The sequence below is a fragment of the Wallemia mellicola genome (genome assembly GCF_000263375.1).
Source record: "Wallemia mellicola CBS 633.66 unplaced genomic scaffold WALSEscaffold_17, whole genome shotgun sequence".
NCBI classification, from domain to species: domain Eukaryota; kingdom Fungi; phylum Basidiomycota; class Wallemiomycetes; order Wallemiales; family Wallemiaceae; genus Wallemia; species Wallemia mellicola.
Genome location: NW_006531974.1, coordinates 1 through 27,325, shown reverse-complemented (window position 1 = coordinate 27,325; position 27,325 = coordinate 1). Strand labels below are relative to the sequence as shown.

The following is a 27,325-nucleotide window of genomic DNA, read 5'->3' as shown; positions in this document are numbered from 1 at the left end:
GAATTATGTATAATTAACAACATTTTAATCACTATCTTGGAAGTAATTTGACTGATCAATGTCTTCATCTAACTCGCTTGGGTTAGTTGTCGTATATGTGTCCCATTTATCGTCAAAATCTATGGAATAGTCTAGCTTATCGTCAACACCATCAATCCAATTTTCTAATAAAATTCTTTCAAATGCTTCTTTACCATCAATTATTGATTTACCAAGTATATTAGAATTATCATTTTTAATTGCTGATAATTTAGATTGCGTATATGATCGACTATCCCTCTCAGATTCATATTCGGATAAGAGTGAACCTAATTTATTTAATTTTGTGTTATTAGACATCATAGATTCATTCTCTAACCATTTAGATTCACTTTGACCTGCATCTTGAGCATATTGAAAACTCGGATGATGACCTTTCTCATTACGTTCTACAGATAATTCAAAATTGGATGGATCTCTAAATCTACCAGCGTCTGACTTGAATGTATCAGTTGAAGATTTAGCGAAGTTTATTCTACGTTTCTTTATAATGGCAATTTGTGATCGTTCTTTAGGTGTTGTAATAGATTCAAAGTAAATGAGTAAATTTGGTGGTAAAGTGTACAGATTCTTTCTTAAGAAATCTAAAGGGTTATTTATTAAAGCATCCCTGTCCTCACTATCAATCCAGCGGAGAATGCTATCAATTTCGTCAGATTGCATTGGTAGTTAAGAAAGAAGAAGTTAATAGTTGATAATAAATACATTAATAAGACTATAGTACATATCTATTGCGGTCTTGGTGGTGGTGGTGGTCTGAATTGTGGTGGAGGCGGTCTAAATGGTGGACGCATTCCTGGGAATGCTGGTCTAACACCTGGAGGAGCACCTGTAGTAGTTAATTAGAAAGATTTGCTAGTATACCAATATAAATACTGACCTGGAGGTGGTGGACGCATCATTGGAGGTGCAGTTAAACCAGCTGGACCATTGAATTTGTTAAGCGTTGGTGGTGGTCTAGCTAATCCAGATTCATGTATCCTGCAGATTTCGTCGATGATGAATTGTGCTTTGTCGTGACCGAGGGCTATAATGGAGTGAGTAAGTGTGTAAATATAAGACAATATAAAAATGAACTCACAAGCATAGTAATCTTTTACGTTTATTAGATGGTTTCTACCAGAATTGTGAGCTTTTCTAACTAGAACGATAGTTAGTAAGTTCTATAAGATAGCTAATAAAAAAACTACCTGCAGCTGAATTGTGTGTAAGGAAAACATCGCAATAATCGCAATAGAATTTCTGTTTTGTCATTCTATCAATAGGACGTCGATGACAGAAGCTATTAAAGAACCGTTAGACCTCGTCAGGCTGAGTTTGAATGAACAAATCAAGGTTAAATTGAGAGGTGATAGGGAGCTGATCGGTGTATTACACGTTAGCGTCTTCTTATAGTCTGAACCGCCTATTAACAAACTATAGGCATACGATTCACACATGAACTTGATATTAGGAAATGTAGACGAGTTCGTCACCGTCGTAGACGTAGATTCTACCACTTTAGAGTCAACGACGAGGTTTGTGAAGAGATCTATGCCAATGTTGTATATCAGAGGAGATGGTGTTATATTAGTGCGTTGGACGACAGACTAGACGGTGAAAGCTAACAATTATTACAGATATCCCCTAACTAATTTATATTCATAAACGCTCGCGGTACAATTGGTGCTGGATCTGGTGTTTTCACGTAGTCCAAGGGCCAAATACCGAGTTCAACCCAGGCAGCTTTGCATACGACTTGTACCTTTTATTTATAAGATAATTTTGTTACTTGAGTTAGATACTCACTATTATCTCCAACGGTAGAGGCTGCGATAATCTCTGTCCCTGGACTAGGTTATTGTATATGTTCCTAATTCCCTTGTCCCAAATATCCGTGAAGTTCTCTCTATCTTTTGCGCTATCAATCAGCTCTATAAGCTTTCTAAATCCAGGATTATCTCTTCTCTCTTGTAATCTACCCTCTGTCTTTTTCGTAGGCTGAGTCCATAATTTCCTTCTATGTTCAAACAGCGCCTGGCCTTCTAATCCTTTGCTATCTATACTGTCCAGCCAGTATCCGTCCGACATTCTGGCCGTAAATTGATAAGAAAGGGGCAGACTAGAGAAAGAATAGTTATAAATTCTATAGCAGATTCTATATAGCTATTTTCATAGACTTTTTTGGTATCCTCTTTCCTTCAACTCACTCCACTATAATGTCCTCTGATGCTAATTCGCATCCAGTGCAAAATATGATCAATCTAATGGGATCTACTCATCCAGCTGTACAAGATTCACTACCCCGACTTAGTGGTGAGCTTATTTCGCTTATTCCTTCTTCTATTCGCTTACTAACTAAATCTTCGCTTACAGAAATAATCACTCAGAATGACAGGTTGCCAAGCGAGTCCGCTAATACTGCATCTAATAAATCTCAAAGACCCAAGTTTAAGCGCTCAAGGGATGGCTGTCTTACCTGCCGCAAGCGAAAGGTCAAATGCGATATGATGACCCCTGTTTGCTTAAAGTGCACAAGTCTCGGTCGAGAATGCACTTACCCTAATCCAAATGAAACTCAGAATAACAAGCGTAGGAAAGTATCTAGTCCTTCGACTTCTGCTCGCTCGGTGGAGCCACCCGAGACATCAAGCCATACAGAGCGCACGAAGCAGAACTATCAAACAACCTACATTGATCCTTTCGCTGACCCTGAACTTTCTCTAAAACGTCTTCAAGCCCTTCTTGGCAGCAAATTGCTTGCTCAGCTCATCCAATCTGCCCCAGACGTTAAAGTAGAATCTGAAGAGTTAGCTCTACCGGCTATTTACGACTCTTCATCCCAACATCATCTCCCATCAGTTCAACCAATCACTCAGAACACTTTACCGGTACCTTCAACCAGCTCGGCTATGTCTGTCTTACCTTCAGGGTCATCAGCTCTTCCTCCAACTTCCTTCTTTGATCCAGCTACTTCAAGGATGCTCCCTCCTCAATTAGACCCAGCTATGATGAACACCAGTACTATGTCTACCGTCTCTGTCCCTTTTAGCTCCTTCAACAGTGAGTGGGGTAGGCGTCGGTTAGAAAGTTTTACTAACGTCTCACAGGTAACTTGGTAGGAACGAATTCTCCTCCTGCGTTCGCAAGTGAATATGCTAACTATGTATCACCTCCGCCTTTTTTTCCTTCACCTCCCATACTCAATGGAAACACAGAGAATGAATATGTCTATAATAGACCATCACCAGCGACATCAACTTCATCCCCTAGCTCTTTGCCACCTTTAATTAATGACAGTTTCCAACATTCGAATAGCATTATCAATGCCAATCCTCAATCCCGTCAATTATTACACAACTTCCTCAGCGAATCTAAGAAGTTACTTTGCGCTATAAATGAACCTAAGAATCCTTTTCTAGCTTTGTCAATACCTTTGGTTTTAAATTCAAATCAAGCCGCTATCACATATGGTATTTTAGCCATTTCAGCTACTCATATGCACTTCATACGTCAAAAGCAAGGTTTGGAGGCCAGTCAAGAACTCAATTTGTCGAAGCACCTTAAAAGTATGGCGCTAAAACAAGTCATGATGCCACTATTGAATGATGCTCACAATAATCAGGACGTTGACATGTCACTTTTAGCATTCATCGCTGTGCTCAAATATGATGTTTTAAGTGCCAGTGTCGATTGGAGACAAAGTATGAACGTTGCATTGGCTTTAGTGAGGAATTTAGGTGGTCCAGCCGCTATGCTTGGCTTAGATAGGAATCTTCGTTTGATGCATAACGTATCGAAAAAGTCTTTATTTATTAGGAAGACATTCTTAGAAGAATTAACTGCTCATGAAGTATTTGCTTGCCTAACGACAGGTGAAACTCCTCAATTGCTCGGTGATGATAATCAATCTTGGTGGTTCGATATGGAAACTGATGAAAAACTCAACAGCGAACATTATGAAAGCTTTGAAAGGAGTTATGGTATGAGTAGATACATGTTGGATATAATTGCACGGTCTTGCAAGCTCTATAACCAAAGACGGAACCTTAAAATACCCATTCCGATTGATGAAAGTGAAGCGGAGTCTCTCAAAGGCATTTTACCTGTTGAATTGTTAAACGCTATGCAGGATCTTCGTTCACGGACTTTTGCTATGTATGGCGAATTGGAGAATATGACTAAACAATCTGTTGTTATTAGACATCAAAGAGTCGAGGTGAGTTTAATACTAGAAAATTATTCTTTTTTAACAATAATTCAGTGTGGTGACCTCATTTATAGACACACTCTAATGATTTTCTTATCAAGAGAGATTTTTAACATTTCAATGCAAGATAGTAGCATACAATCGGCGGCTAGAGCAGTTTTAGGTCTTTGTAGTGAAGCAACTCGTGAAATGGGCATGGCAGTTATGCTGATTTGGGCTATTATTATAAGTGGTGTACAAATGTACAAACCTGAGGATAGGGATTGGGTTCAGCAACTCTTTAGTTCCTGTCGAGAATGGTATTGCTCAGATTTGGAGTGCGCTGAAAAGATTGTAAAGGAATGCTGGCAGAGGCAAGATAAAGGAATCGCTAATAAAGACTGGAGGTCTGTAGCCAGAGACCTACAAATCGACGTTATGATGTTATAAAAACATCATTGTATCTGAATATTCCTTAGCATAAGCAAAGCAAATTAAGAAACGACGGATAAACGTTTCAAATGTAATTTTAAACTTTCATGATAATCAATTTTAATTGCGATGTAAGAATGCATTCATCATTAGAAAATATTCATTTTTGCTATTGGTAATTTATAACATGGCCTGAGAAGGTATGTTAAAGTTATTATTGTATATTTGCCTTCTATACTCACAAATTCCAATATGACCGTCTGACACCTTTCCAGACTGCTGATAACTCTTTGACAGGTACGTCTTGCCATTCTGCTGACATACCAATTTGATCAAGGTGAAGGTCTGAGATACGTGTATAAACGTCATCTAAAATAGTAGAGTGAGTGATTTTACCAGTTGCGTGCAAGTGAGACATACAGAAAACTGGATTTGTTGCACCCAATCCATGGAAGAACGAGAAACGAGAGTTAGGTGAATTAACTAGTTCAGGTATATGCTCAAAGAAAGCATGTAGATCGCGATCTAAAATAATTAGCTTGACCATGGTTGCGAAAATGAAGCCTACAGTGTTCAGAAAATGTATCAAACTTGGTCGAATAAGTTAAAAGATATTTTTAATAATATTACTTACGTAAATAACATCAAATTGTCCAATTTCATAAATGAAATCTTGCCATTTACCTTCGCAAATCCTCACACCGGGTTTATCATACCAACCAGTTTCTTTCATATGTTTGAGAACATCAGGGTGTGCTTCAATAATGGTGTGATTCGATGGTTGTTGCTTTTGGAATTCGGTATCAATCTGTATGTGTCATGAAATAAGAAAATTATCACCTGTGATGTTCACTTACGATACCTAAACCAAAACCGACATTCAGGATAGCTAGACCTTCGTCTGACGCATCCTCATGATTGTCACAAAGAGCCGCTACGGAACTTTTCACTGGATATGTTAGATAATAAAGTAACATTATGAAAACATACTGATGGGTGTTTCCCAAGCCATCATGACTGGATCTCCAGCAGAGTCTACAACGCGCTCTTGTCCATTATCGTCATACTCGTATGTTAATTTTGAGGAAAGGAATGCGTTTAAACTAGATGCTGGATCTGCTTCATCGTTTTCTGCTTTTTGTCCTAATAAATTTAAGAGAAATTCTAAAACTTAATTAGATTTCATGGTTTACATTTTCATTACCAACCTGCTCGTACACCTTCGCCTACAATTTCCTCATAGATTTTTTCATTACCGTATGATAAAGCAATCTCAGCAGGTGTGTATCCAGTATGATCTAATGCATTCCAAGTTGCACCTTGAGATATTAAATATTTAACCAACTTTGTACTTTGTATATCAGCCGCAAAATGCAAGCAAGTATAGCCAGAACTTGCGTCTTGATAATAAATAGGCGCTCCTTTATCAATAAGTTGCTTTACGTTTTCTATATCATCTGTAGCGCAACAATGGAGTAAAGCCATTCCAGCATTATTAAATAGCTCGTCTTCTTGCATCTCTTTGATCAAAACAACGATGGAATATCAGGAAGAATGGCTAGAAAATCTTATAGAAGCTTTTGCAGAAAGGAAATCTGATATACAACAATTAAATGATAGCAAATCGAATAAACTGGCCATACGTAACAGCGATCTCATCTTTGCCGAAAGGAATGAAATAAAGATTATGAGCTTATCAGAGCTAAAAGCAAGTGATCCTAGTACTAGCAATATCAATTTAAAGGTTGGTTTTTTCATTTCCTGCAATTACACTATTAAAGTACTCTATTAGACATTACATACACCAACTATCACCTTTGATATACAAAGCCTCGTCTTGAACTCAACAAAGAAGCTATTGGCTGTCGTTGGAAGTCATCAAGTCGTTGTAGTTGTTCTTCCTCGTCCAGGCTACTCTAAATTGGTTACACCATTAATTGAATGCCGCTCAATCCAGGTTGGGCAATATTATCATGCTATTAAAGGTTCATCCGAGATAGCTAAGGTTGATTGGCATCCCTGGTCGCTTTCTGCATCGTCCTTGATGGTACTTACACGAGATGCTAACTTCAGAGAGTATGATATCAGTATTGATTCAGAGGATCCACAGCAGAGTATCTCATTTGTTCAAGCAGCAGCCATGCCTGGATCAGTTACCAACCAACAGTTTTCAAATAAGAGTAAAGGTTTCAGTGCTGATGATGAGAGAAGCACTGAATGTGTTTCGTTCGATATTGGCAGAGGTGACTCTGATTGGGGCCCTTTGACTCTTTATGGACTTATGAAGAATGGTGATGTTTTTGCTATTTGTCCATTTATGCCAAATAACGCGTAAGTTTCGCGTAATATGATTTATAGAGTATTTACAAGTTATTAGACAAGTACCTACATCATATATTCAAAATTTGAAGGGTATCACAGAAGCCAAGCTAATGAAAGTCACAGAAGATAGTCTCATTGAAGCTCGACTGAGTCAACAGATGAGATGGTTGAATGCAGTCGTAAAGCAAATTAAGCTGGGTGAAGAGAATATAGCAGGCTTTAAATGTAACCCTCCAAGAGCTACAGGATCTCTGCTTCGTCAGGGTCCTTACTTAGTACAGCCTGCACCAACTGATGAAGAATATGAATCTGACGCATCAGATATTCTTATCATTCGTCCTAAAGATTGTCCTGTCGATATCTTCGTGGTGGCATTTACTGACGGTCGTGTCGATATATGCTTAGAAGTAGTGAAAGCTGAAGGTCGCTGGTCTTCAAAAGCTGTAAGTACGAATATATGTATGAAGATGGACCTGATTATATTACAGGAGTCACATGCAACGCCACCAATTATATCAACTTATGAAAGCATAAAAATCTTGCAATCGCATGACTTTGGATACCCAACTCTCTCAAAAGATCCTATATATGAAGATACAATTTATATTAGTCATGCAGAAGGTGTACATGCCTTGGTTTTTAAACCTTGGCTTGATGAACTCGATCAGGTTGACAGCCTCACTAGAGATTCAACACTAGTACATGTAATCAGGACAAGTACCACTTCCTCTGCGCAATCTACCCCGATCGTTGCGCTTGACGTTATAAATGATGCTTATTTGGGTTATTTGCTCTTTGCTCTTACGAACACTATGCAAATATTGCCATTGGATTTGTCATTACGCGTTCAGACAGATCCTGAAACAATTGAAACAAAGCCAAAGCCACAGATGTTGCCAAAGGTATCTGACAGTGCTACCTCAAAACCAAGCAGTTCCAATCAAGCATCAAACGAGGAGCGCAAACTTTACAGTAGTCTTTTGGAAAGTCCCTTCATACAGGATCAACCTGATGGTTCTAATAAAATTAATCTTTCTCATAAACTTGCACCAGTAAACACTCGTGCTGAAATCCAAGTTACCCCGCAAACGCTTCGTTATATGGGAGGTGTTGTCGAGAATGTCAGGCATCATAATCAGAATTCAATTCAAACTGGCAATAACATACAAGATAGATTATCTCTCCAGTTGAAGGAAACTGAAAAGCAAATAGAAAAGTTAGCACATGTTGCAAAGATAGCGACTAATCCGTCCAATGAAGCGGGCGTCGGTACAGGAAAGGGTGCCAGAGTAGAAAAAGTTTCTAATGAACAGAGCGAGTTGTTGAAGAGAATGGACAATTTATTGCAGCGTTTGATGGACAAGCATCAACCAACTTTATCGACACATGAAAAGAAATGGTTCGCAGAACTTGGTAGAATACGTGACGAAGTTAGTGGAACTGATAGTAAAGGAAGAGCTTTACAAGCTCGCATGAGCAGAGTAGGGGTTATTTCAATGTTTATTAATCATTTAACATATTGTACTAGCTTTCACATCAGTTAGAACTCCTTAAACCACAGGTCCAGTCTTATGAAGCTACTGAAGCAATGAAACGCAGTCAAACAGGAATCATTGGATCATCTCAAATAGCCAAAGTTGAAAGTGTTCTTCAAGACGAGTAAGTTTATCTTCCTATCGCCTCGAAATCTTACTAATGCAACTTTTCAGAACTAAGGCAATTGAAGAGCTCCGTGTTAAGCTTGATACTGTCACAAAGCTTTTGAGAACCGAGTAGAATTGTAACATGCAAATGTATAAAATTTATACATATCAGGTTACAACGACTTTGACATCATTCATTGAGAAGTTAGCATGAGATGATGTTTTGAAACAAAACACATAAATTTAGTAGTAATTAACTTACTATCGTACTACATTCAAGGTTCCTACTTGGAGGATGGTATCAATCTACTGAATTAGAACGAATTGAGGGTATAGACATGCTTCTTTTATCATCTTTTTCGTCATGATCGCTAGCAAGACTGAGATCATCGTCTGAATGATCTGATGAATGTGCTTTTGGTATTGTACCCAACATTGGACTCTCAAGTTTCTGGGCATGCTGTGATTGACAAATAGATTGACTAGAAGTACCGATACTATCGCTTTTTGCTGTAGGTGTCATGTAAGGTTTAATGACACCAATCTGCAGCTGATGGTCTTCCAAATCTAAGCCTAATCCAGCTTCCAAGTCATCCTCATCAACGAGATCCTTCGTGTAATGTGCTATCAACTCCTCAAATAAAAAACCTAATTACTTCAATGTTATATTGTGATCTTTCAAGGAGTGATAATCTTACCCATACAGATTAATGAACTTCCATCGAAAGCGTAGGACATGTTTTGTTGTGGTATGGATGGCTCAGTAGTATCATCATCTTTACTCGTAGATAGTATACCTTTTTCATGGTAATAGTTGGCTGTATGACCGTATATAAGCTTCATAATATTCTAGACAATGACGCTTTAGCGTTGATAAGGTGTAAAGTAGGAACGAACAGCTGATGGTACTACATATCGTCATGTTAGAGTAGTCATCGATAAATAAACATCGGCTTACGTTTATCAGAGTTACTGGAAGTTCCTCCGTCAAGTAATACATTTGGATCAACTTCTTTCGCCCATTTTTTTGACTTTCTTTTACGTTTTCCTAACAATTCTACCTTGTATTCATCAACCTTCTCCTTTAATGTCGCTTTGTTCGCTTTCAGCGTCGCTGACGGGTTGACTTCAATTACACGACGTTTTTCACTAGCAGCTTCACGTCTTTTAGCATTCCTTATACCACCTACACTTTCATCTTCAATAGTAGCTTCATGTATAGCTGATTGCTTTACATTCGGCATTCTTAATTGATGATAGTAGGTAAGGAAAAAGATATTACAACAATATATGCATAAATTAATACATTAAACTCCGTATTCAGACATTAATGCTTGCTTGCGTATATCGAGCAAAGCCTTATCAGTCTCCTCTTTGGTAGGTAATTGTGGTGTCTCTAGATAGGCGTCTTGTATGAAGTCAGAATGGATATTAGTGAGCTTATTCGTTTTGACACCGTTTACTAAATCTCCCAGCGGTCGTGGTATCTCAGTTTTCTGGCTATCATGAAGATCCGCTGTGTTAAATACAACTTTGAGTCTATCGATAGCTTTTTGATGTGCTAATATAATTAGTAAATTGATGAATGATAATAATAAACTCACATTTTTGTTCTAGTTCGTACTCGTATGCTAACAATTCGTCATTTCCTTCAGTAGTATCACCGTAATATTCAGGACCTTGATCAGTGAATGGCTTATAGAGATCATCCTCAGCTTCCTCTTCTTGATCAGTACGCTCAAATAGTTCCTTAACACCAGGTAAGTCTTTCGCGCGTCCGAAGTACTTGTAACCACGGGTACCAGGAATTTCTTTGCCGGATTCATCTAACATAACGCCAGCTCTTCTGTAATTAGCACCGCCAAGACTAACTATTTGCCTTTCAAAGTTTGCTTTCTCCCTAAGTAGACCATTAATCTCATCATTGAGATCTCTAACTTCATAATCTGTTAAACCAGCGTCTTGTATTTTATCAACTTTTCTACTAATCTCTCTAAGAATTTCACCTCTAAAACGTTCACAATCCCTTATAGATGTAACTAAAGATACCATTTTTGGTCTACGACTGAATCGTGTAGCCATACCCATCTCACTAAGTTTAGCCTCCCTAAACCTGAATAACATAGATTGCGATTTCTCTGAATTTCTAGCCTAAGAGTAGATTAAAATTTATTCATAATTGTCGTTATCTCCTACCATCTTGGATGTAAACGACGAAGATGATAACTAGAAGATTGCTGGATAATAAGAATAAAAATATACTTATCAAATCTTTATCTACTCTCAACAAGTCTGAGCCTAGAATACAAGGTGCAGAGCCTTTAAATTGGCAGGAGTTCTTAGCTATACGGAAGTCACGTCGTAAGTTTAAATTTTAGATAGTAAATGACTTATACTAATGAAATAATAGATAGATATGATAATATAGCTAGTATTCCTACCACATTGACAGGTTTCTTCGGTGGTGCTAGCTACTTCTCTACCTTAGATCCAGGACAGATTATTTTCGGTAAGAATTAAGGAGTCGAAAGGAATTTATTAAGAATTTCAATAGGAATCGAAGCTGTCTGGGTTTATTCATTTGCATCAGTTAGTTAAATCATAATCTGATATCTATTGATTGATTAACGACGTAATATTAGTTAGGTTGTGGTGCACTTGGTTGGTTAACAGGTCCAACGCTGGGTACAGCAGTCTGGAAGTTCTTACACAAGGCAAAGTTACCTGAGTATGAAATAAAGGAGAGAGTTTTCTATCATCATAGTAAGTTTAATTTGGAGTTAAAAGTTTCGAGCTAAAGAACAAAAGTAATGAAGAATAGAGTTGATCCAGCGAGACAATCAGTACAAAATCCAGTTCCAGGTATGTTGTCTGAGTCCATGACATAACAAGTTGACAATCAATTTAGATTACTACGGTGAAAACGTTTATTCTTTACAAACATATAGGCAATGGCTTAGAGATCAAGCTACATATAATCGTAAAGCTTATTTATCTGAAAATGAATAAATGTTGTAATTTCCCACTCTTTCTTTTCTCACAACGACATCATCGATGGGTCTTTTAGAGAAATTGCATATAGGCCATCATAGCCATAGCTCTAGTAAAGATATTAACTCACAAAATAATCAATCAAAGTCTTCTCCCGCTATCCCTAATAGTACTACCCCAAATCATCCGAATACGCCGCCTATTAACAATTCTGACAATGATTTTTCACAACAGAAAGACTTTAAATCTCAAGTAGAAAGCTCAAACAATCATTCTAATAAACTGCATCCAAGTTTAGCACCTTCTACTCAGTTGGATGATAATAAACCAACTCAACAACAGCTACAACAACCAGCTACTCCAAATTCTAGTTATAATAAAGTTCAACCACGCAAAACTCAAGGAAGATACACTCTGAAGGATTTCGTCCTTGAAAGGACCTTAGGTACCGGTTCATTTGGACGTGTACATCTCGTGAAATCAAATCATAACTCTAGATTTTATGCTATCAAAGTATTAGCAAAAGATCAAGTCGTTAAAATGAAGCAAGTTGAGCATACTGTCTCCGAGCGTGACATGTTGGCACGAGTTCGTCATCCTTTCTTAGTCAACTTATGGGGCACCTTCCAAGATCCAAAGAATCTTTACATGGTTATGGACTTTGTCGCTGGTGGTGAATTATTTTCTTTACTTCGTAAATCTCAGGTGAGATTTAATTACACGTAATTTAGATTAATCTAAGACATTCAAACAGCGCTTTCCAAATCCAGTGGCTAAATTTTACGCTGCAGAAGTAGCTTTAGCACTTGATTATCTCCATAGTTTAGATATTATCTATCGTGATCTCAAACCTGAGAACATTCTACTTGGTGCAGACGGACATATTAAAATAACGGATTTCGGTTTCGCAAAGTATGTCCCAGATGTTACATGGACACTTTGTGGTAGGTTTTTAATTTTAAACACATTTTATATTCATCTCTCATTAGGTACACCAGATTATTTAGCTCCAGAAATAGTTCAATCTAAAGGCTACAATAAATCGGTTGACTGGTATGCATTGGGTGTTTTAATATTTGAAATGCTTGCTGGGTATTTATTTCTTATCTTCCAATATATAAGTACTAATTAATAATACAGTTATCCACCTTTCTACACTGAAGATTCAAATCCTATGAAACTATACGAAAAGATCATCGCAAATAAGCCAAAGTTTCCTTCTTACTTTGACCCAGTTGCTAAAGATCTATTGAAGCAATTATTAATGGCCGATTTATCAAAACGTTTTGGTAACTTACAACATGGAAGTCGCGATGTATTCACGCATGAGTGGTTCAAAGAGGTAGATTGGAACAGGTTATATAATCGAGCAATTCCTGCTCCTTATATCCCCAAAATCGCGGGTGATGGTGATTCTAGCCAATTTGACAAGTACCAAGAAAACGATGTTAGTCTTTATGGTCAAGCAGGAGATGATACATGGGGTAAGAAAGATTTATATGATTATATAATTTTAACATCTCTTTAGGACATCTCTTTAAGGAATTTTAAACCTAGTTACGGATATTAACTTCTGCCTAGTCACGACTGTAGTTTCTAATGTAATTCTTGAATAATCATTTTAATTGTTGACTTTTAGAGGTTACTTGATTGGCTAGAAGGCGTACCTTGTAATGATTTCGCTACCAAACTTTCTGGTGTTGGTTGAGGTCCTTCAACGTTACCAAAAGAACCTCCTTCATTGAAGCTATCAATGTATCTCAGGAAGAAGTGCCTCCATGGAGCACTAGATGGTACAACTGTTTGTTTTGTTAGCTTTATTATCATAAAAATTACGATTTGACTCACAGTGACCACCAGGATGCCTCTCACAACGACCATTTGGGCTATTTTCAACAAGTGACGCGCTCCTTTCCGGTGTAACTATCATATCATTATCCCCAATGACGTGTAAGAAATGTGTCTTATCTCCAGATACCGGAAGTGGGTATAGATGATCATATGCTTTATCATGGATTTTAAAACCTCCAACAGTGATGCAAAACTTAAAAGGAGGGTGTACGTCCTTAAACTCTGGTCTTAAATCCGGATTAACAAGTACAGCTGATAAAGCAGCTGCGAAACCAGCACCTTGACTGAATCCTAATATACCGTCAAACTTTTGTTTTGAAAGAAGTTCCTTTATTTCAGTCCAAGATTCATCGAACCGTTCAACTGATAGTACATGAGTTGATATAACTGTATACTATCGAAACCCACAATCTGTATTATCTGTTTTGTGATTCTTTCTAGTAACATACCAAGCTCTAGGTGCAGAATCTACAAACATACTATCGTACATTTCAGCATTTGGTAAGTCACTCTTATCTAATTCGATAGGACCGTCAATGAAATGCAAATCACAGCAATCTCTGAGCTAATTTTCGTAAGTATATTAAATCTAAAGCTATTAATTTACTCATTACAGCTTTTCTAACAGCTCCTATCTTTTTTGAGAAAATGTATGCTGATTGTGTATCTATATTGATTAATAATGAATTAATAAATAAGTAACTACATACATCCATGTAAAACTAATAAATTTTAATATTTTAATAACATTTTATACTTGATACTCACCCAAAATCTGTGGTTTTGCCATCACTACTAGAAGTTTGACCGTATACAAAGAAGATTGAAATGTCAAATGAGAGTGGAACTAAAAAGCTAACAGGCTGGGAACTTTATGAAGCTTTAGGTAGACCAAAAAAGATTGTAGCTCCTATGGTTGATCAATCTGAACTCGCTTGGAGAATTCTCTCACGTAGATATGGTGCTACATTGGCTTATACACCTATGATAAATGCTAAACAATATTCGCAACTGAAAACTGATTCAAGTAAAAAGATTTGGTTTGATAAGATCAACAATGAAGAAGGTGCTGATAATCTTGATAGACCATTGATTGTGCAATTCGCTGCCAACGATCCTAAATTACTTTTAGAATCAGCTAAAGACTTACAAGGTAAATGTGATGCTGTCGATTTAAACCTCGGTTGTCCACAGGTATGTTTATTTTCTATACACTATACTAAAAATTGACTCCAATAGCATATCGCTAGACGAGGTCGTTATGGCTCCTGGTTACAGGATGAATGGGACTTGATACATAGTTTGAGTAAGATGAATTAGATATTCTCGTATTATATTAACATTTTCAGTTAACACGTTACATGAAAATCTTCAAGATATACCTGTTACAGCAAAGTTTAGAGTATTTGATGACGTCAATCGTACAGTAGAGTATGCAAAGCTTTTGGAAAGTGCAGGGGCCCAAATATTGACCGTACATGGTCGCACTAGAGAAATGAAAGGACATAACACAGTATGTTATCACCTGACTTCTTTAATTTTTCTTAATAATTATTAGGGACTTGCAGATTGGGAGAAGATTAAAGCAGTTAAAGATGCAGTTAACGTCCCAGTATTTGCTAATGGTAACATACTCTATCAAGAAGATATCGAAAAATGTCTTAAAGCAACAGGTTGTGATGGTGTCATGTCAGCAGAGGTAAGCTAACATTCTACATATATTTTTTTTCTAACAAAATAAGGGTAATTTGTACAACCCAGCAATTTTTAGTGAGAAAGCTAGTCATCCATATGTCGTCAAAGTTGCAAAGGAATATCTGGATATAGTGGATTCATTAAAGACGGAAACATCAGTTAGTGCTCAAAAAGCTCATCTATTCAAAATATTCAAACCGTGTTTGAGCAAATGGACAGATTTACGTGATAGGTTGGGCAAAGGACAGCCTAAGGATTGGCGAGGAATAGTTGAAGAGTTCGAAACGAGGATAAAGTCGGATGCAGAGTTCAAGAACGAAGATGAACTTTCGGATGTAAAAGATTTAGATGAACAAGGATATAGAACTGTACCATACTTTTATGCTCAACCATATCTGCGTCCAACCAATGTAGATAATATTGAGGTTGAACAGAATATCGGTATGTGAAATTTTTACTTTTATAATATTCTAAAACGTTATAGACGTAAAACAACAGATTGAAAACGATATAGTTCCACAAAGGGAGCATCTAGCTGTGAAAGAGACACCCGTATGTGTTGGTGAAAACTGTACAGCTGCAGCATTTCAGAAATGTACGCGTCAAGCTTGCTTAAGCTGCTGTAGATTATTTGGAAAAAACATAGGTTGTGAAGTACACGAAGAAAAGCAAAATAAACGTAAAGAAACCAGGGAAATTAAGAAGCAAAATTATAGAGAGAGAAAAAAAGCTAGAATAGGAAAGTAGATTTTTCATTATCACCCGATGAGGTAACTTCCTAAATAAGCGGATGATTAATTATTACCTTAAACATGTATCTTGATTAATAAAATAAATCATGTCAATATATGAGCGTCAGAATAAAAGAAGTAAACAGAGCCATCCTATTGATGATGCTAGTATAATCCCCATACAGGCTACAGATTCACAGGGACAGCCGGTAACCAAACTGAAGAAGCAAAAAGCATGCTTGACTTGTAGAAGAGCAAAAGTGAGTTCATTCACGAGAATTTAAATAAACGTATGTATGTGTACTTACTAACCATTTCATACAGTTGAAATGCGAAATACCCGTTCCGGGTGAACCTTGCAAGAGGTGTATTTCCACAGGAGTTGAGTGTAAATTTAGAACCAGAACCCACGTAAGTTAATAATTAGTCGTAAAATATGTCTAATATCATATAGGACGAAGAATGGCAATCATCCGTTGAGTCTAGGATAAGTCAATTGGCTGATAAGGTCGATAGGATGAGTCAATCCATGGAAAACTTCTTGAATCATATGAATAGCGGTTCAGAATTTGTTAATCAAACCAAATTTCAAACTTCTGGTAACTTACCTTCACCCCCGACATCCTCAGTTACTCGTAAATCATCTGATAATCCAAATAATGAAGCTTCATCATTGTTTAAAGGTTATGTTGACCTCAACTCTACTAAAACAGGTGGACCATTCTCACCTTTCTCCGTTCCAAATCACACTACCTTATCAGGTGCATCAGCCTTGTTAGCCCAAACACATGTTCATAACACTACTAATCAAGTAAATTTCGGAGATTCTTCAAATGGGCCTAATGCTACTTCAGGTTTTTTGAGTATATTGGATGAATTACTCGATCCTGATAACCTTGATTCAATAAAATCTGATAATTCTGTTTCAGATATTAAACAGATGAACTTTGAACCAGTTGGCCTTGACCCTATCTTTGATAATCCAGAATCGACATCAGATCATATAGCAGCTAATTCAACAAAAGAAAATATGAATAGTTTAACGGTTGGCTCTCTTGATCCTCGTCCAAATGTTATCAAGAAAGGTGTCATCTCGCAATCGGCGGCTGAGGAACTTGTTGACTTTTTCCATTCTAATTTATCTAGTCAATTGTTCGGTTTCAGATTACAGATTGGACATTTCCCATACCTTCCTGAAGGTAAATCAACGCTTACACCTTTGATTACAGGCGTTATTTGTTTAGCTTCGTCCGAGCGCATTTTGTCAGATAATTTGAGGTCATTAGTTGGAAATTTGTTAGTGGATCTTGATGATTTCTCGTTCAAACCAGCAATAACTCAATATTATTCATCTCAAAATCAAGAGTCAATTGATGATGACGAGTTGGATCTTGAATTAGGCGTTGGTCCTGAAGAAATAGTAGCAATGTGCATAGCATCAATCTTTTGCGATATGTCTACTAGACCTAATCCAAAAAAATCTACCATCGATGGTTGTAACTCATCATCTCATATGATCGCACAAGTTGCTTTCAAATGGGCTAGAGGCTTTTTGAAAACTTCTATGCTTTCAGTACCTCCTCAAATGACCATAGGAGAAGCGTGTGGTTATTTGCCTCCACGTAGACAACTAGGTTTGGAAAATTGGTTGAGATTATGGCTTTTTACATATGTAAGTCATAAAAACCAGTACAATAAATCTCACTTTATATGTAGGTTGTTGAATCTCAAGCTTCTTTCTATTCGAGCAGACCATCAAAGATGTACGATCCTACATCATTCTGTACTCTACTACTAGAGGCTTCAGCACCTGGACATCCAAATGATAACAGTCGCGATAAACAACTCGTTGCTCATGCGAGAATTTGTACACTCCTTAGACAAGCTAGACAAACCTTAGATAGTCGCGACTGGTTAAATTCTAATTTATCCGATACAAGAAGCTGTTTAGATGGTTGGAACGAAGAATTGGAAAGTTGGAGACGTGTGAACTTACCTGAATCAGCTCGTGAGTGAATCCCTTTTACCTCCGCTAGTTTGAAGTTTAACTAACATCATGAAGTTATTGCGGCTGATCAATGGCCAGCAACGTCTTTGACATTATTTTATTTATTTGCTCGTCTCTATATCAACCAAATAGCCATCGGTGATTCAATTATGCAATCTCAAGAAGAAAACTTTGGTACATCTAGTGAACGCTGGAGATACGCAACAGCAGCAGTTAAAGCAGCTGCTCAAATGTTAGATGCTGTAGCTGAAGAGCCTTTATGTTCAACATGGTCGTTACTCCCACTTATATACATCAAGGTTGGTTGGGTACCTGACAAAATGATACAATATTAACTAAGTTAATTATATAGATGATCTCATTGGCTGCAGGTGTTTTACTGAAATCTGTTCATGTTTTAGATAAAATCGCACCAGTCGTTACTATAGAACAAAGTAAGTATGATGCTAGAATAATCTGAACTAGAACTAATTTCAATAGTACGTGTATCAGTAATTAAGGTTGCCGAGATATTGAAGAATGGAGCACCAGGTCAATCGGAAACTCATCTCGCCAGGGCTACTTCAGCTTCCTTAATTAATCAGGTTGCCAAATTACAACCGACTGCAAGGAGTTTGCAGACATAAGTGAATTTGATTGATTTCATTTTGTACATTAATGGATATATTTTTTACTTTATTCGATATATTTTATTATTAACATGAAACAGTAACTAAAAGCATCGAATAGCAATAAAGTAATGAAGTTTACCATATTAAGTCCAAAAGCTACTGAAATAAAGGATAATTGAAGTACAGCTACAACTAAAATAGTACTTTTTGAAAATTATACTGGAACTTGAAAAACTATGTTATGCTGAAAACAACTATATCATCATTTTAAATATCAAATTAAATATTATTTGTATGAACTATTACAATATAAATACAATTAATGCCTCAGAAATCTTCAGTAGAATTGTTTGATAGCTCATGTCATTGACTAGCTTAGCTGTCAAATTGTCGCTAATAAAGGGTAAATTCTGATCATCACAGGCATCTGTCATTTTGAAAATATACAGATTAAACTGAAGATTACAACAAATTATCCAGATTAATCTGCGTTTTCTAAGAAAGTGGATGGAAGTTCTGTTTAAAGGGGCTTTATGAGTTTAAATGCACCAAAAAATAAAAAATTGAATGCAATTTATATAAGTAAATAAGTTATAATAATTTATTTGACCAGCCAAATTCATCAATAAGTTCCATCGCTTGATGTTTCACAAGATCATCGTTATCACTTTCACTAATGTATTTAACGTTAGTGATAATAGAACTTTTTAAGTCAGAGGGTATGTATACCCCACGATCTCTACGATTTTCTCTAAAGAATCTAGCTAAGAAAATTAATGCAGAACGTTTTAACTGAACTAATTTTGTATCTTTGTCTAAAGGATTATCCAAATCTTTAGATGATTTCGAGGATTCTATCACCAATAAGTCTCTTATACCATCTAATACCTCGAATATGTAAGGTTCTATAGCTTTAATGCAAGTTGAACAAGCTTCACTAAGAATCGTTATACTAGAAGCCCTTAATAATGCAGGAAAATCGTTATTTGACATAACATTTATTAATTGAGGTAAAATTAAATGAGTGTATGATGGTAAAGCATTTGATAGCCTTTGAAACACTTGTATAATTGCTTCACCGATTCTTAATCTTTGGTCTAATTCAATTTCTGTGATGGAAGTCTTATTAATTGAATATCTTTTTGACAATTCAGCAATAATTTCATGTCCTATTTTATCCATCATTATAACCAAACCACGTACTGCATTAAGGTAAATATAACTATCATCCGCTTTTATTGCTTGGATGAAAACATCGAGTATACCATCAATTAATGTCTCGTCTAACGTTAATTGATCGTAAGGTATGATAAGATTCTTTGATGCCGTTGATTCAACTAATTTCCTCAATTGATCTAATCCATGCGCTTTAACAGGTAATGAAGGATCTTGAATTTCTTTCAAAGATTGTTGGTAAATTTCATGTTGCTCTTTATAAGCTGAATTTGAAGGCATCATCTCAGAAGTTGTAACATTCCTAGCCAATAAAACTAATTTGCATTCATTGGCAACTGGTGAAATTGCCGGAAATTGATCAATGAAGATATCTAATTTTTGATTAATTAATGCCAGCAATGGTGTATTATCAACATTTAAATGACTGTTAGCTAATTTTGAATTAGTTTAGTGACAAGTGATGAAATAATAGCATACCTTCTAATATAGCCAAGAGAAGGGATAATGCGGTAGAGATTAATATCTGATCAACAGACTGTAGATGTTCGTCTGTATCGCTTTCTACTGTATCATTTTGTGTCTCAAAAATCAATAGATCTTGTAAGCCTTTAGCAGGTCTATTCAAAGTTTCAGTTTCATTAGTAGTTGATGATTGTTGTATTTGTAAAGTGTGATAAATGAATCCTAGAATTTCATCTTTATTATCCAAAACTGTACTACCCATTTGTTCAATTAGAGCAGTTGAAAATTGAAGGTATTTTAAAATTTCCTTAATGTTCAGCATTTCATAATTTGAGAAGTCTTCCAAACCGTGATATTGACTGAGACATTTAATTAGGATATTACTTGATATTTCCTTCCTATGAATATTGATAACGAAAGTTGCTAATAATTGAGGGTTCGGTGTAATTTCAAATAGGTCATTTTGTTCATGTTGAGATATGTTGAATAGATTTGGTTTATTAGTTGAAGATGAAGACTTCTTAATAATCTGTAAGCCATCAGGGTTTGATGAAGACCATTCTAGAGAATCATCGTTCCAACCATTATTAGAGTTCAAAGTGGACCAAATGGAGTTCACAGCATTTTCTTTACTAATATGGGTTGACCATGACGCAAAAATTTCATCCAAAATAAGTTTAAAATCAGGGTTAACGGTCTTCGAATTATTTAAATGTTGAGCAAGGTTAAAAAGTATTGGTAATAACCTATTTGTATAATTGTCTAAAATGAGCTTTGAGTGAATATTTAAATGTTTAATGTATAATAATGCATTCGTGATAGCACTAGGATTGTCTAATTGAAAAAAAGGGTTTAGTATATGGAGGTCTAAATAATAATTAGTTGATGAAGGTGATTTTAATTGTAATAAGTCAATCGTGTTTGATATAACTTTTAAGTGAGTTGTTGGAGGATCGAATAACGTAGTATGCAATAGATTTTTTATTAATAGTTCTATATATGTATCATCAATCATGTTTGTAGGTTTAGTTGATAACATTTTAGCTAAGAAATTAATCTTTTGTTGATTAAATTCATCAGATTTCAATGATAACTGTAATAACGATTGAATACCATTAGGTTTTAATAACAAATTTGATAAAACGAATTTAGATTTACTTATTTTATTCGTATCTTTCGATGATTTTATTATAGAAGTCAAAGATAAGATTGAGCTGGATGTTGGTAAGTTAGATAATAGCTGATCTAGGAAATCATCTAAAATAAAGTGGTTAAATAGCTCTAAAAAGTATCGATTATATAATAACTCTTGTATAGGTGAATAATGTGAGCTTAGTAAATACTTTAAAGATGGCTGATCTATTGTATTCAAATTAATAATTAAAGTTTTGGAGATTTCTTTCATATAATTTAATCTATTTAAGCTTATCATTTCTGTTGATTTATAATCATTATGCTCTTTAATTAATTCATCCATCATAGTTATGATAATAGAAGATAAGCACCTGATCTTATGTTTTGATAGTTTAATAAATTATTATGATAACAATCATAAATTAACAAGTATCAATAATGATAATAATGATAAATACCCAATGTTTGTCACTTGGAATCATAACAGTAGATTAAGGGGCTGTATAGGTACCTTCAAATCAATTGAACTAATAAAAGGTTTAAGACAATATTCTTTAATATCAGCTTTAGAGGATAAACGTTTTGATCCGATAAATTTAACTATTTTAAATGACTTATCTGTCAGTATATCAATCTTACATAACTTCAAAAAGAAACTGGATTGTTTCGATTTTAAGATTGGTTTAGAGGGTATTAAGATAGATTTTTATCACAACAATCGTCATTATCAGTCAACATTCTTACCAAATGTGTTAACAGAACAAAATTGGACGAAAGAACAATCGATTGTCGCAGCGATAAAGAAATCTGGCTATCGTCAAAAGATTGATAAAGATCTATATAATGGAATTAATTTAGAAACTTTTGAATCAGAATACAAGTCAATGTCATATAAAAATTATTTATTCTTAGTTAATCTATAACTAAACTTCTTCCTCGTTGGTACGAAGAAACCGAATTTATAATCTATCATTGATTCAGTTACTTGTATTGGTATATAATTTTTACCATTATGGACTGCAAATTTCATACCAACAAAGTTTGGTAATATCGTACAATTCCTTGCATTAGTTTTTATAACTTGATTTGTATTCTTTAATTCTAATAAATTTGGGAAACTTCTGAAGAAAGGACCTATATAATAATAATTAATAACGTTCAGATAATTATTTAATTAATATACCCTTCCAAACGGATCTTTTATTCAATATTCCAGTCACTTTCATCCCCCTTCCTTTTCGTGGTTGTGCTTATTCAACCAACACTATGGACGATAAAATTAATATTTTAAAAAGACCTTATAATCATAACTTCATTAAAACTTTTATAAAAAAATCAAATAAAGGTCAATTATTAAAGTTGTCCAAGGAGGTTTACACAAGGGATGATATTGATAACGGTTTATCTACCTTATCAACAAATGGTATAACAGATAATGTGCTTTTCAATAATCCTCACTATTTGTTACCGGATACAAACGTTTTATTGTCACAAATTGATCTATTCGAATCTGGTCATTTTAAGGACGTTATCATTCTACAAACAGTTTTAGATGAAGTCAAACATAATTCTATACCTTTATTTAACAGATATAAGCAATTAGTATTAAATAGTAGTGATAAATTCTTCATCTTCTATAACGAATTCTCAAATTTTACTCACTCGAAACCTTTATTAAATGAATCACCAAACGACTTCAATGATAGATTAATTAGATCCGCTGCAACATACTTTAATTCTGTTCTGTCAAATAAATCTATCGTTTTATTGACGAATGACGTTGAAAATTTGAAGTTAGCTCAAACAGATGGCATCACTTCATCTTCCATTCAATCCTATATTAAAGGCTTCCCTAATAACAGTACTTTACAAGACTTAGTCGCTGATTTCGACTCTTCCTCTATAAATAAATCTGCTAATTCAATCTTTTACCAGGATTATCTACCTTTATCTACTTTGCAAGCTGGCTTAAAATCGAAGAATCTTTTCCAAGGTCAATTTAATGCCAACACGTTCAACTATCTTCAAGCATCAGTAAATGTTAGAGATTTTGATAAACCTATCTTGTTATTAGGTAAAGATTCCATGAATAGATCTATACAAGACGATCAGGTCGTAATTCAATTATTACCTAAATCTCAATGGAAATCCTCTTCAGATCAAGTCATTGATGATGATGAAAATGATTTGAATCCTGCTGAGCAAATTCTTTCTTCAGACGATAATGTTCAACCAACTGGTAAAGTAGTCGGTATTATTAAACGTCAATGGAGGTCTTACGTTTGTCATTTGGATAAATCAACTATCACTACTTCATCAAATCAATCACAACAAACTGTTTTTGTTAGTCCGATTGACAGACGTATACCAAAAATCAAAATTAAAACCAGACAAGCCTCAAATTTGATAGATCAAAAAGTCGTTGTCGCAATTGATCAGTGGAATATCAATTCCCGTTATCCACAGGGTCATTTTGTTAGAGCTTTAGGTAAAGTTGAATCAAAAGAAGCCGAAATTGAAAGTTTATTACTTGAGTATGACGTACCATATAGAGCTTTCTCAAAGTCTATTCTAAATTGCTTGCCTCCAGAAGGTGAATCTTGGACCGTTCCTTCAAAGGATTCTACAAATCCAATTTGGAAAGATAGAGTAGATTTACGTGATGAAGTTATTTGCTCAATCGATCCTCCTGGTAGGTTATCTTTTTTATTGCTGCAACTCGTTAATTATGTGATTAGGCTGTACTGATATTGATGATGCTTTACATGCTAAGTACCTACCAAATGGTAATATCGAAGCAGGTGTTCACATAGCTGATGTTTCACATTTCGTTCATCCAGATACAACTATGGATTTAGAGGCTGCTTCAAGGGGTACGACAGTTTATTTAGTCGATAAAAGAATTGACATGTTGCCATCTTTACTTGGAACCAACCTTTGTTCTTTACGGCCACACGTTGAAAGATTAGCATTCAGTGTCATTTGGGAATTAAATTCAAACGCCGAAATAGTCGACATTAAATTTCATAAATCTGTCATAGCTTCGAAATCTGCTTTTACATATGAAGAAGCACAATTACGAAAGGATGATAAATCCTTAAATGATCCTTTAACTGTTGCAATTCGTTTGTTAAATCATATAGCTATTCAGTTAAAGCAAAAAAGGTTAGAAAGAGGTGCACTAGATTTAGCTTCACCTGAAGTTAAAATACATTTAGATAGTTCAGAATCTACTGAACCTATAGACGTTGAACAAAAAGAATCCAAAGAAACTAACAAATTAGTTGAAGAATTCATGTTATTAGCTAATTGCACCGTTGCTACAAAGATAAATGAAACGTTCCCTGGTACATCTGTCTTAAGGTTGGTAAATCTAAAGTCATATTATTTAATTATTAACTAGTATCCTCAGACGTCATTTACCTCCACCAAAACAAAACTTTGAAGGATTACAAGAGATTTTATTTAAAAGGAAAAACTTAAACCTTGATGTTTCATCTTCAGGAGCACTGGCCAAATCTTTAGATAACTGTGTTGATAAACAAGAAGGTAGTTTTAATACCTTGGTCCGAATAATGGCAACCCGTTGTATGCTATCTGCTGAATACTTTTGCAGTGGAAGCGTCAGTAAAGAAACCTTCTCTCATTATGGTTTAGCTGCACCAATTTATACTCATTTTACAAGTCCTATTCGGAGGTATGCTGATATCTTAGCTCATCGTCAATTATCGGCAGCTATAAATTATCAACCTTTACATAATTCTTTACACAATAAATCTTATGTCGAAAGTATTATGGATAATATTAATAAAAGGCATCGTCTTGGTCAACATGCTGGCAGAGCTTCAGTGGAATTCTACGTAGCTTTGGCTATCAAAGCTCGTAATGAACGTCAAGGTGGATTTGTTAGAGAGAAAGCTCACGTTATACGTACATTCAGGAATGGTTTAGCTGTTTTCATACCAACATTAGGTCTAGAAGGTTTAATAACTTTCAAGAAACCAATTGAATTCATTTCAGAAGACTTCAAAATAATAGTGCAAGATGCTTCATCAAATCAGCACACGATTTCCGTTTTTGATGTAGTAGATGTTGAAATATTTGTTGAAAATGATAAAAACACTCAAAGGAGCAAATTGAAAATGGTATTGAAGTCACCTTTAGATTCAACCAATTTGTAATTATACAATTAATTTGTTCATATAAACATCTTTTATACTTCTGTGTATACTGCTACAATTTCTACACATATTTAAATTGTTCGCTTTAATTAGTCGTTCCTCAAATTTCATTAACAATTCATCAGCAAGTTTGTCAATCAATGTTTGATTCCCTTGTAATAATGATATAGGACACGTAAAAGATGAGAGCGTCTTTGATGAATCATCATTGGAGGTCTTAATAAAGTAAGTATATAATCTACATACATTTGGCTCTTCATTATTAGTGTATGGTGTAACGTACTCTAGGAGCATACCAACTAATGTAACGCATATGATCTCATCAAGGTTATCATATTTTATCAAAGTATCATTTTTGAAATGTAAAAACATATCATGAAGTAGATTCATAATTATGTCAGGTATCATTGTCGCCTATTCAAAATCATATTAGATCTTTTATAGTATATGATCTTTTCACTTACAAAGACATAATTATTGGTATTTAAGCATCTATCAAAATGCGCATAATTGATCAATATACAATTATGATCCAAGCAAAGCAACCTGAGATTCAGATAATTATCACCTAACTACTCTAATTAGACAATATTTCATTATTACACTACCTCTTAGCTCACAGTAGCTAAATTACGAATTAAGTTGGTTCCATCTCTGATTGGGTAATCAAATAAATAACTGAGCTTTATACCACTAACGACCCATTCAATGTTGTCCTTGATATTAAGAATACTCTCTTTTCTTAACTTATATGTATTTTTTTCAATTATTTCTATCAATACCATTAACAAGGTATGTTTGTATCTCCTCAACCACTATGAAAGGGCTCAATACTAAAAATGGATTTCGACGTAAAGTCATTCTACTTAGATAGTGTTGCAAAGGAATAGCAACCTTAACAGATATTATACTACTGTTTAAACTGTGTCGCTCGTTATTACGATATTCAAGGCGGGTATCATATATGTTAACCCAATGTAAATATTTGCACTTGTATTATGTAAAAACTTTTTTGTGCATAGATATATTCCACATTTTTGGTAGTTAGCTTCTTACCGCCTATCAGTCATCAGCACCGTAGCTGAGTGTTTTAATGCAGAGACTATGATGATGATGATGATATAAATATATATAAGTCAACATTTATTATAAACGAGGAATATCCTGCCTCAACACATCTCCTGTGAACTCATCAACGTCATGATGATTGACTATCTCTTATCACTTTAGCGGAAAGAGAATGTTCCTCTAAGAGTACAGGGGATGTGATTATGGATGTAAAATTGGTCAGCTTATTGTTTCATAACAAGCTCACCTTTTGACTGCTGGATCTTTATGACCTACTTACTAGAGTATGATATAGGATTCCATGCAAGGGATACTAGATAAGGGAAAAAGATAAGGTTGTTTTATATAATCGGATTCACGTGATCAAGATGATCTATTCAATCACTGTACTTTGATGGTACGATGAACGATTATTGATGATGGATGATGTTCCTTGAATTATATGAATCCAATTAATCCAATGAGCCATTATAAAGTAAAATATTGTAATGGATAAAGTTGAGAGGGATACCTTAATGTACTTATTCATGTATTTACATCAAGCTATTCTTTCATCATCGGTTTGTTTGCTGATATAAACGCTAGTGTGATGTAAATTGTATTTTATAATTTCTTAGAACTTTATAGCAGTTTTCAGGGCTTCATCAACACCTTATTTTTGTATTATTCACGCAAATCATTAGGTAAGGTCTGTCTTATATGGTAGTAAGTTCCGCCATTGGCAAACTCGTTACCAAAGGTAAAGTCAACAAGTAAGTCTAATGTGAACATATTGCTATTCATATTCATTACAAATCTAGTGCTCTTTTCTGA

At 35.1% G+C, this 27,325-nt stretch overlaps 17 protein-coding genes across 17 annotated transcripts; 9 read left to right on the top strand and 8 right to left on the bottom strand.

The window, feature by feature from the left end:
- The first annotated feature begins 17 nt into the window (after window positions 1-17).
- WALSEDRAFT_47483 (like-Sm ribonucleo protein) lies at window positions 18-1,781 on the top strand. Its single transcript, XM_006959383.1, has 4 exons — window positions 18-1,080; window positions 1,129-1,416; window positions 1,462-1,611; window positions 1,659-1,781. Exons 2-4 carry the CDS (start codon window positions 1,312-1,314, stop codon window positions 1,671-1,673), a joined length of 270 nt encoding a protein of 89 aa, XP_006959445.1. The 5' UTR covers window positions 18-1,080; window positions 1,129-1,311; the 3' UTR covers window positions 1,674-1,781.
- WALSEDRAFT_60907 (hypothetical protein) lies at window positions 18-4,237 on the bottom strand. Its single transcript, XM_006959382.1, has 6 exons — window positions 1,828-4,237; window positions 1,659-1,783; window positions 1,462-1,611; window positions 1,230-1,416; window positions 1,121-1,180; window positions 18-1,066 (listed from the first exon to the last, which is right to left on the bottom strand). Exon 6 carries the CDS (start codon window positions 700-702, stop codon window positions 25-27), a length of 678 nt encoding a protein of 225 aa, XP_006959444.1. The 5' UTR covers window positions 703-1,066; window positions 1,121-1,180; window positions 1,230-1,416; window positions 1,462-1,611; window positions 1,659-1,783; window positions 1,828-4,237; the 3' UTR covers window positions 18-24.
- WALSEDRAFT_60908 (hypothetical protein) lies at window positions 785-4,237 on the bottom strand. Its single transcript, XM_006959381.1, has 7 exons — window positions 1,828-4,237; window positions 1,659-1,783; window positions 1,462-1,611; window positions 1,230-1,416; window positions 1,121-1,180; window positions 920-1,066; window positions 785-868 (listed from the first exon to the last, which is right to left on the bottom strand). The coding sequence occupies exons 1-2, from the start codon at window positions 2,107-2,109 to the stop codon at window positions 1,670-1,672; spliced, it is 396 nt and encodes a 131-aa protein (XP_006959443.1). The 5' UTR covers window positions 2,110-4,237; the 3' UTR covers window positions 785-868; window positions 920-1,066; window positions 1,121-1,180; window positions 1,230-1,416; window positions 1,462-1,611; window positions 1,659-1,669.
- Window positions 882-1,293, bottom strand: WALSEDRAFT_20535 (zf-U1-domain-containing protein; the record flags this gene model as incomplete). Its single annotated transcript, XM_006959384.1, has 3 exons — window positions 882-1,066; window positions 1,121-1,180; window positions 1,230-1,293. 3 exons carry the CDS (start codon window positions 1,291-1,293, stop codon window positions 882-884), a joined length of 309 nt encoding a protein of 102 aa, XP_006959446.1.
- Window positions 2,214-4,792, top strand: WALSEDRAFT_60905 (hypothetical protein). Its single transcript, XM_006959380.1, has 4 exons — window positions 2,214-2,334; window positions 2,395-3,081; window positions 3,129-4,237; window positions 4,283-4,792. The coding sequence occupies exons 1-4, from the start codon at window positions 2,238-2,240 to the stop codon at window positions 4,655-4,657; spliced, it is 2,268 nt and encodes a 755-aa protein (XP_006959442.1). The 5' UTR covers window positions 2,214-2,237; the 3' UTR covers window positions 4,658-4,792.
- On the bottom strand, window positions 4,766-6,143 carry WALSEDRAFT_60904 (arginine N-methyltransferase). The gene is made up of 8 exons (XM_006959379.1): window positions 5,848-6,143; window positions 5,630-5,803; window positions 5,497-5,588; window positions 5,274-5,447; window positions 5,208-5,229; window positions 5,060-5,164; window positions 4,882-5,008; window positions 4,766-4,831 (listed from the first exon to the last, which is right to left on the bottom strand). Exons 1-8 carry the CDS (start codon window positions 6,122-6,124, stop codon window positions 4,789-4,791), a joined length of 1,014 nt encoding a protein of 337 aa, XP_006959441.1. The 5' UTR covers window positions 6,125-6,143; the 3' UTR covers window positions 4,766-4,788.
- A 29-nt stretch (window positions 6,144-6,172) lies between these two features.
- WALSEDRAFT_55052 (hypothetical protein) lies at window positions 6,173-8,774 on the top strand. Its single transcript, XM_006959378.1, has 6 exons — window positions 6,173-6,383; window positions 6,432-6,970; window positions 7,017-7,404; window positions 7,450-8,442; window positions 8,490-8,620; window positions 8,671-8,774. The coding sequence occupies exons 1-6, from the start codon at window positions 6,177-6,179 to the stop codon at window positions 8,735-8,737; spliced, it is 2,325 nt and encodes a 774-aa protein (XP_006959440.1). The 5' UTR covers window positions 6,173-6,176; the 3' UTR covers window positions 8,738-8,774.
- Window positions 8,775-9,885: 1,111 nt separating this feature from the next.
- WALSEDRAFT_39789 (hypothetical protein) lies at window positions 9,886-11,063 on the bottom strand. Its single transcript, XM_006959377.1, has 3 exons — window positions 10,801-11,063; window positions 10,209-10,755; window positions 9,886-10,165 (listed from the first exon to the last, which is right to left on the bottom strand). The coding sequence occupies exons 1-3, from the start codon at window positions 10,801-10,803 to the stop codon at window positions 9,912-9,914; spliced, it is 804 nt and encodes a 267-aa protein (XP_006959439.1). The 5' UTR covers window positions 10,804-11,063; the 3' UTR covers window positions 9,886-9,911.
- Window positions 10,807-13,226, top strand: PkaC (kinase-like protein). The gene is made up of 10 exons (XM_006959375.1): window positions 10,807-10,965; window positions 11,015-11,113; window positions 11,159-11,193; window positions 11,247-11,367; window positions 11,413-11,466; window positions 11,513-12,300; window positions 12,350-12,539; window positions 12,585-12,687; window positions 12,736-13,079; window positions 13,124-13,226. The coding sequence occupies exons 6-10, from the start codon at window positions 11,659-11,661 to the stop codon at window positions 13,144-13,146; spliced, it is 1,302 nt and encodes a 433-aa protein (XP_006959437.1). The 5' UTR covers window positions 10,807-10,965; window positions 11,015-11,113; window positions 11,159-11,193; window positions 11,247-11,367; window positions 11,413-11,466; window positions 11,513-11,658; the 3' UTR covers window positions 13,147-13,226.
- WALSEDRAFT_20425 (mitochondrial import protein Pam17) lies at window positions 10,990-11,613 on the top strand (the record flags this gene model as incomplete). Its single annotated transcript, XM_006959376.1, has 5 exons — window positions 10,990-11,113; window positions 11,159-11,197; window positions 11,251-11,367; window positions 11,413-11,466; window positions 11,513-11,613. The coding sequence occupies 5 exons, from the start codon at window positions 10,990-10,992 to the stop codon at window positions 11,611-11,613; spliced, it is 435 nt and encodes a 144-aa protein (XP_006959438.1).
- A 4-nt stretch (window positions 13,227-13,230) lies between the features above and the next one.
- Window positions 13,231-14,236, bottom strand: WALSEDRAFT_65315 (FSH1-domain-containing protein; the record flags this gene model as incomplete). The annotated part of the gene is made up of 6 exons (XM_006959374.1): window positions 13,231-13,394; window positions 13,444-13,809; window positions 13,855-14,011; window positions 14,061-14,113; window positions 14,157-14,168; window positions 14,215-14,236. The coding sequence occupies 6 exons, from the start codon at window positions 14,234-14,236 to the stop codon at window positions 13,231-13,233; spliced, it is 774 nt and encodes a 257-aa protein (XP_006959436.1).
- A 27-nt stretch (window positions 14,237-14,263) lies between these two features.
- On the top strand, window positions 14,264-15,962 carry WALSEDRAFT_60902 (Dus-domain-containing protein). Its single transcript, XM_006959373.1, has 6 exons — window positions 14,264-14,640; window positions 14,686-14,752; window positions 14,796-14,959; window positions 15,005-15,145; window positions 15,189-15,582; window positions 15,626-15,962. Exons 1-6 carry the CDS (start codon window positions 14,275-14,277, stop codon window positions 15,886-15,888), a joined length of 1,395 nt encoding a protein of 464 aa, XP_006959435.1. The 5' UTR covers window positions 14,264-14,274; the 3' UTR covers window positions 15,889-15,962.
- Window positions 15,963-15,979: 17 nt separating this feature from the next.
- Window positions 15,980-18,541, top strand: WALSEDRAFT_69776 (hypothetical protein; the record flags this gene model as incomplete). The annotated part of the gene is made up of 7 exons (XM_006959372.1): window positions 15,980-16,132; window positions 16,197-16,283; window positions 16,327-17,544; window positions 17,589-17,880; window positions 17,935-18,179; window positions 18,233-18,314; window positions 18,361-18,541. The coding sequence occupies 7 exons, from the start codon at window positions 15,980-15,982 to the stop codon at window positions 18,504-18,506; spliced, it is 2,223 nt and encodes a 740-aa protein (XP_006959434.1). The 3' UTR covers window positions 18,507-18,541.
- Window positions 18,542-19,082: 541 nt separating this feature from the next.
- WALSEDRAFT_39783 (hypothetical protein) lies at window positions 19,083-21,586 on the bottom strand (the record flags this gene model as incomplete). Its single annotated transcript, XM_006959371.1, has 2 exons — window positions 20,145-21,586; window positions 19,083-20,098 (listed from the first exon to the last, which is right to left on the bottom strand). The coding sequence occupies exons 1-2, from the start codon at window positions 21,559-21,561 to the stop codon at window positions 19,083-19,085; spliced, it is 2,433 nt and encodes an 810-aa protein (XP_006959433.1). The 5' UTR covers window positions 21,562-21,586.
- A 35-nt stretch (window positions 21,587-21,621) lies between these two features.
- WALSEDRAFT_33259 (DUF51 family protein) lies at window positions 21,622-22,477 on the top strand. Its single transcript, XM_006959369.1, has 2 exons — window positions 21,622-22,397; window positions 22,447-22,477. The coding sequence occupies exon 1, from the start codon at window positions 21,725-21,727 to the stop codon at window positions 22,184-22,186; it is 462 nt and encodes a 153-aa protein (XP_006959431.1). The 5' UTR covers window positions 21,622-21,724; the 3' UTR covers window positions 22,187-22,397; window positions 22,447-22,477.
- Window positions 22,180-22,398, bottom strand: WALSEDRAFT_5134 (ribosomal protein S19; the record flags this gene model as incomplete). Its single annotated transcript, XM_006959370.1, has 1 exon — window positions 22,180-22,398. A coding segment is annotated over one exon (219 nt), but the record flags the coding sequence as incomplete, so codon positions are not given.
- Window positions 22,478-22,529: 52 nt separating the features above from the next.
- WALSEDRAFT_39776 (RNB-domain-containing protein) lies at window positions 22,530-26,001 on the top strand (the record flags this gene model as incomplete). Its single annotated transcript, XM_006959368.1, has 4 exons — window positions 22,530-23,955; window positions 24,002-24,626; window positions 24,676-25,861; window positions 25,911-26,001. 3 exons carry the CDS (start codon window positions 22,530-22,532, stop codon window positions 25,442-25,444), a joined length of 2,820 nt encoding a protein of 939 aa, XP_006959430.1. The 3' UTR covers window positions 25,445-25,861; window positions 25,911-26,001.
- Window positions 26,002-27,325: the final 1,324 nt, after the last annotated feature.